General features: G+C 34.4%; 1 protein-coding gene across 1 annotated transcript; it reads left to right on the top strand.

Annotated features, from left to right (window-relative positions):
- Nucleotides 1-1,112: 1,112 nt before the first annotated feature.
- PCID2 (PCI domain-containing protein 2) lies at nucleotides 1,113-3,022 on the top strand. The gene is made up of 5 exons (XM_011153044.3): nucleotides 1,113-1,387; nucleotides 1,490-1,531; nucleotides 1,708-1,829; nucleotides 1,915-2,396; nucleotides 2,481-3,022. The coding sequence occupies exons 1-5, from the start codon at nucleotides 1,367-1,369 to the stop codon at nucleotides 2,993-2,995; spliced, it is 1,182 nt and encodes a 393-aa protein (XP_011151346.1). The 5' UTR covers nucleotides 1,113-1,366; the 3' UTR covers nucleotides 2,996-3,022.
- The last annotated feature ends 4,025 nt before the right edge of the window (nucleotides 3,023-7,047 follow it).

The raw sequence follows: 7,047 nt of genomic DNA on the forward strand, positions 1-7,047 counted from the left end.
AACAAGCACCCCGAAAGAGGCAGAATTCTACCACGTCCACGTCGTTGTCTCTGGGTAATGCTAAGTGTAGAAGATAATTTAGAAATCCCCGTATACGATTTTCGCATGAATACACGTACAAGTTCCTTTTGACTTTGAAATGACCTCAAAACATGACATTTGATCTTATCGATCATACCATATCCTATTCTAAAATTTCCCGCTCTTTCCAAATCCGGGGTCGAAAATAGGCAATTCCATTTAAAAAATGTTATTTGACCTTCAAATAACCCCTAAGGTCAAAGTCAAGGTCAAATTCAAGGATATGGTCATACGTCCCCCTCCTTGTCCAACAACTTTTGTATGAAACTTTTTTCATTATTTCGCTCACCGGTCGAGTTATTCTCCATTAAAGGTTAAAATGGTCCACCCTGTATATTGTCAACGAGGCAATATATCTGTTCTTATAAAATTGTATTCCGCCTGACTCGCTGCGATTTGGTACAGCTGACGCTTTATTTATGTATAATAAATTGTTGACAGCCTATTTGTAAAATCTAACTCTGTAGAGATCTCGGAAATAGTTATAGGAAGATATAACAAGTAACTATAACAAGTTCATGGTCATTACGTCAATAAGGCAAAATATTGCTTCATGTAAAATGGTATTCCACCTGACTCGCTGCAATTCTTGGTACGGTTGATATTTTATTTATATATTATAAATTTTGGACAGCCGGATTGTAAAATCTGGCTGTGTAAGGTCCTGAGGGATAGTTCAAGGAAGATACTGTAACAGTTTAGCAATTATACGTATCGTCAACGAGGCGAAATTTTGCATCTTGTAAAATAATTTTTGGAGTGATTCGCTGCGATGCTTGGTACGGCGGACGCTTCATTTATTTTTCATAAATTTTGGACGGCCGGATTGCAAAATCTGGCTTTGTGGAGATCTCGGGAATAATATAAGGAACATGTTATAATAATTTGGCGGTGATATATAACGTCAGCTAGACAAAATATGTCAATTTGTAAAATGGTGTTGCACGTAAGTCGCTGCGACGCTTGGCTCACTCACCCAAAAGTCTGAAAAACATTTTCTCGCCGTGTATCGGCCGGCGAAATACCCGAGTGAGTAAGACAAGGACAGTGCGATCGATTGTTCGTCCTTGTCAAACTGACTTGACCCAACCTTCCTGCTCTTGCGCTCGCGCGCATGGTGTTGGTTCGCGATTTCGCCGCACGAAGCCTCCAAAGTCAACGCTGGATTTATCTCTGGCTCCTGTAGACCATTAACTAGAAAAAACAAATCCGAAAAGAAGAAAGCAAAGATTGTGATATTATTTACTCACGAATCTTTGTTGTTTATATTTTAATTGTAATCAAAATGGATTCCTACATAATGCAGGTATTTTGCAAAATTGTATAGATATAGGAAAATATATTTACAATATTGTATCAGGATAAACCAATATAAAATGTAATTGTTATTTTATTTTTCATTTGTCAGATTCGACGTCTGTGGCTTAATCAAGATGGGGAAACATTGGCGGTAAACAATAGAAATATATTTCAATATAAATATATTCCACTAATTTTTGCATTCTAATATTCAATTCCAATACTAAAAATATTTAGTTCATATTACATATATTGTCAATTTCTAATACTGATAGTGAATATTCCAACATAGCTTATATGGATTCAATAAAAATAATTTTTTTAAAGGATCTTCTATCATTAAGACATAGTCATGTTATGATTCCTCAAATTGGATCTGAAAGTGCAATAAACAAAGCAATGGAACATTTAACCACACCCTTAGATGATTTAGTACTTTATCATTTAAAGTAAGAATATATTTCTCTTTTATTTATCAATATATTATTGAATATGAATATTCTCTTTATTGAGTACAAGCAATATTGTTTCTAGAGCTATAATTGCAATGAACAAGAACGATGTATTTTGCTTGTACAACCAACAAAGCTCAGCTGTGCAATGTCTTGCAAAAATCCTGCAAATGCAAAAAGAGGAAAATTGGATGTTGCCAGTAATGAATGTAATGTGCTTGGAACTGAGGTTATCTGCAATAAGTGTAGAAAATTCAAAAAGCAACAAAAATCTGAAGCCTGGTGAAGTACTTGAAAAATGTGCTGAGAGTTTAATGGCTTGCTTTCGAGTTTGTGCGGCTGATAGTAGAAGTTCAGAAGAAGACACTAAACGGTGGGGAATGTTAGCTTTAATCAACCAGTTATTGAAAGTGTATTTCAGGATTAATAAATTGCATCTTTGTAAACCTCTGATACGTGCTATAGAATCTTCTTCTTATAAAGATCATTTTGCATTGGCACAACAAATTACATACAAATTTTTTGTTGGACGAAAAGCAATGTTCGACAGTGATTACAAAGTTGGTGAGTATGTATTTTGTGTCTTTCTATGTCTACAATTTATATTTTTGATGGATTTCAAAAAGTAATAACATCATATTGTTTCAGCTGACAAGTACCTGACTTATGCATTTGAGCATTGTCACATCATGAGTTCAAAAAATAAAAGACTTATCCTGACTTATCTTGTACCTGTAAAGATGTTACTGGGATATATGCCAAAGCAGAGTATCCTACAAAAGTACAATTTAATGGAATTTTGGGAATTGATGGAATCTGTTAAAAAAGGAGATTTACATTCCCTAGAAAAAGTGATGGCAAAACATGAAGCATTCTTTATTGGTGCTGGCATATATTTGATTGTTGAGAAACTCAAATTAATCGCTTATAGAAATTTATTCAAGAAAGTATATCTGGTACTGCGTACACATCAAATACCAGTACAGAGTTTGCTTGTGGCATTACAGATGTATGGAATGGATGATACAGATATGGATGAAACAGAATGCCTCCTTGCAAATCTAATATATGAGGGCAAAATTAAAGGTTACATATCGTTCCAACATAAGAAATTGGTTATATCTAAGCAAAATCCTTTTCCACCATTATCTACTATACCATAATTATAATATCGTATTTAATGTATTATATTCACAATAAAATTATTTTTAACAATTCGTTATTTTTATTTGGTATTAAAATTTCTAAGAAAATTTGAATGAGGAGTTGTAACAGGAGTAATTTCCTAGGGATTTATTTGATACTCTTATAAATAGGAACTTTCACGTGTTTAGTAAGGAGTATGTTCGTACAAGATTATACTCGGTCCTACGGTAAAGTAACTCGATTGGGTTGCTGGAACAAACTCTTAAGGCTCGTTTACATTAGCTGTAAGAGTAAGGCCTAGTTCCACAACTTGCTTTAAACGGAGTTTAAAGCAAGTTGTGGAACTGGGCCTAAGGCTATAAAGGTCATTCTACAATGAGGTTGTAGTAGTATGCAGTAGGCAAATTTACCAATCATAGTCGATTATTCTTCGATCGCAAAGAGAACAATCGATCGTGATTCAATTTGCCTACTGCATACTACTATGTAGCGGCTTTGAGACGGCGCCACCTACGAACATACCGATTAATGCGAAGCACTCAGACCGGGAAAAGGAGCAAAAGAAAAAGAGAGACGTGTTACGTCCTGGACAAGCATAGAACATGCAATGTCTAGATTTGTTTGGTTTACTCATATATGTAATACTACTATATTGCTATCGAGACGAAGAGAAGTGAAGCCAACATCACGGTGCAGACATATATCATCTTCTCGCTTCATCTTTCAAATGCGTACTTCGGCGCAAATACGCATGCGCGTGTTTTATGGAGTCGCATAACCTCATCAGATATACAAGTTGTTACATTTCTAAAAGTGATAAGAAGAGGAAAAATGCGCTTATGCTATTTATGTGGGAGAAAAGCTTCACGGGAAGAAAATATTTCTCTACATAAGTAATTATATTGACAAATAATGAGTTAAAATATATATGACTTACAATAATTAATAACAAATTATATAAATTATATTTTTCTGATTTCCTAATAAACAAGATATACGTAAAAAATGAAAGGAAGCATGCCATTTACATGACACAGATGATGTATCCCATTTGTACATTTGCTCAACTCATTTCAGATTGCCGCAAAATGTATTGGGTGAGTGCAAAAGTTCGTGCGGAGTTTCAATAGATGGAGTTATAAACGTCGTAAAGTGTTGTCATTAATACTTCCATCTACATATTATATAACGTTGGAAAGGTGACGTCTTCAGCTGTTATTAAAAAAAAAATCATTTGTTTTCATACGAACTGCTTCGAGAAATATCACTTTAAAAATGAGTATCGATAAGGTGCATTTACGGCATGTTATGCTTTACGAGTTTCGGAAGGGAATAAACGTTGCCGCAGCCGTAAAAAACATTCAGGATGTTTATCAGGATGAAGCACCAGCTAAACGAACTGTGGAAAAATGGTTTGCTAAATTTCGACGCGGAGAATTTAACCTTGAAGACGAGCCACGCTCTGGTCGACCTTCTGACATTGATGACGATGTTTTGCGTACTTTAGTGCTCAATAATCTGCGAATTTCAACAGAAGAAGTTGCTACAGCACTAAACGTTGACCGATCAACCGCTTTTCGGCGTTTAAAAAAGATGGGATTCGATTTGAAGCTCGATATATGGGTGCCCCATTTGCTGACCGAGAAGAACAAAATCAAGCGAATTTCTGCAGCCGTTTCTTTACTCGAGCGGCTCAATAACGAGTCGTTTTTGGATCGACTAGTGACGGGCGGTGAGAAATGGGTCCTCTACAACAATGTTCAGCGCAAACGGACATGGAAACAATCAGGTGAGCATGGTGACGTAATGCCAAAGGCCAGTTTGCACCCGATGAAGATGATGCTCTCTGTTTGGTGGGATTGCAAGGGCATAATCTATTTCGAGCTTCTCCCCGCTGGCGAAACGATTGATTCGGACAAGTACTGTCGCCAATTAACCAATCTGAATCGAGAAATAAAAGAGAAACGTCCGATTTTGTCAAATCGCAAGGGAGTCGTCTTTCATCACGACAACGCCAGACCACACGTTTCGAAAAAGACGCTGCGCAAACTGAAGAGCCTGAAATGGGATGTCTTAACGCATCCACCGTATTCTCCTGATTTCGCACCATCTGACTATCACTTGTTCCGGTCATTGCAAAATTATTTAAATGGAAAAAACTTTGACTCTTTGGAGGCCTTAAAAAACGGCGTCTCTTCGTTCTTCGAATCTAAACCGCGCAGTTTTTATGATCGAGGCATCCGTATGCTACCACGTTGGGAAAAGATTATAGAAAACGATAGAGAATATATCATTGATTGAATAAAGATTTTTGTTTGCCTAATCACTGTGTGACTTTTACTCACAAACTCCGCACGAACTTTTGCACTCACCCAATAATTAGACAGAAAAAATGGAGACTACCTCTTGAAGGTATACCCAATGCAGGTATTACTAGTAAATGTTGCAGCTATTGCAAAAAGAACTATACAATATCATTCAATAAGTAAAATATTTATATCAGCAGGAGAAAATATATCTAAGGAACCTGCGATATTTCAAACAGAAATAGATTCAAAGGTATATACAAAAATAATGGATGTTGCAACGACGGATGCCACTATAGATTCAGCAACAATGAGTGCTACGACAGATGTTGCAACAACATATTCTACAACAATAAATTCTGCATCGAGTGCTGCAAAAATGGATCCCGCAGTAATAGATTCAGGTATATGTAAAATGCAATCAATATTGGAAGCTTCTACTTCTTATTTATGTAAGTTAAATATGAAATATATATACAGAAATAATATAAAATACTTATACATATTACAATAAGAAATAATTTTTATATATATATATAAATGCCACTTTTTTTATAATAAATACTATCTATTTTTAGATTCTGAAAAAAGTACTGTCACTCTTCCAAAGAAACGCTTATTCGCAGAGCCTCGATATATCTCGGAAATTAGTGTTACTGATGTAAATACAGAAGAAAAAGCTAAAAAGGTTATCACGTTTATAAAACAGGAATATGAAAAGAAATGCAAAGAAATGAAGTCTTTACAACAAAAAAATAGAAGATTGAAAAAGCAAATTGTTTCATTGCAAGAATTAGTAACACACTTAAAAGAATCGAAATTACTCTCTGAAGATGCTGCAGACAATTTCATGGTATGTTCATAAATAGTAATATTGCTCGTAGTGCGTCATACACAGTTGTATATACACAAATTATGGAATATTATATAATATATTGCGACATTTTTCATACAGTAATGAAGATAGATATATATATATTATATACAATAACTTTATTTAAAAGGAAATATTTGTATTTTATGTTTCATTTAGAATATGTTACCAGAGAATATGAAAGCGATAATGTCGCGAAAGTTGAAAACATACGGTAGTTACTCTCCTGAAATTCGTAGTTTTGCACTAACACTTCACTTCTATTCTCCTAAAGCATATACATATGTAAGAAAAATATGGAACAATTTACTACCAGGTCCTTCCACATTGCGAAATTGGTATCGTGTAGTCGATGGATCTCCAGGTTTTATAAAAGAAGCATTAGATGCCATTTTAAAGCATAGTAATAATTCTAAACCTCTTATTATTAACCTAGTTATAGATAAAATGGCACTAAGGGAACAAATTATTTTTTATAAAAAACGATTTTATGGCGGTATCGATTTTGGCACTTTGGAAAATGAAGATTACAATAATGATTCTATTCCTACAGCAAAAAATGCTTTAGTATTTATGGCAGTATCGTTAAATGATAATTGGAAAGTCCCAATAGGATATTTTTTAATTAGAACATTAAATGGCACAGAACGGTCGAATCTCTTAATACATGCATTTCAGCAATTACATCAAATAAACTGTAAAATTTTTTCCATTACTTTTGATGGTGCTCCAAGTAATATTAGTATGTGCACTGCTCTGGGTGCAAATTTTACATATGAAAATAATTTTAAGCCATATTTTATAAATCCAGTTACATCGGAGAAATGTTATGTGTCCTTTGATTTTTGTCATATGATAAAATTAGTAAGAAATATTTTGGGTGACAAAA

Source organism: Harpegnathos saltator, unplaced genomic scaffold, assembly GCF_003227715.2.
Source record: "Harpegnathos saltator strain DR-91 unplaced genomic scaffold, Hsal_v8.6 scaffold773, whole genome shotgun sequence".
NCBI lineage: Eukaryota > Metazoa > Arthropoda > Insecta > Hymenoptera > Formicidae > Harpegnathos > Harpegnathos saltator.

What these genes read in the sequence shown, in the direction of transcription:
- PCID2 (XM_011153044.3), top strand. Translation starts at nt 1,367, where the DNA reads ATGGATTCCTACATAATGCAG. An exon ending in AAGATGGGGAAACATTGGCG is followed by an intron (nt 1,532 to 1,707) that starts GTAAACAATAGA and finishes ATTTTTTTAAAG; the next exon opens with GATCTTCTATCATTAAGACA. An exon ending in TTAGTACTTTATCATTTAAA is followed by an intron (nt 1,830 to 1,914) that starts GTAAGAATATAT and finishes TATTGTTTCTAG; the next exon opens with AGCTATAATTGCAATGAACA.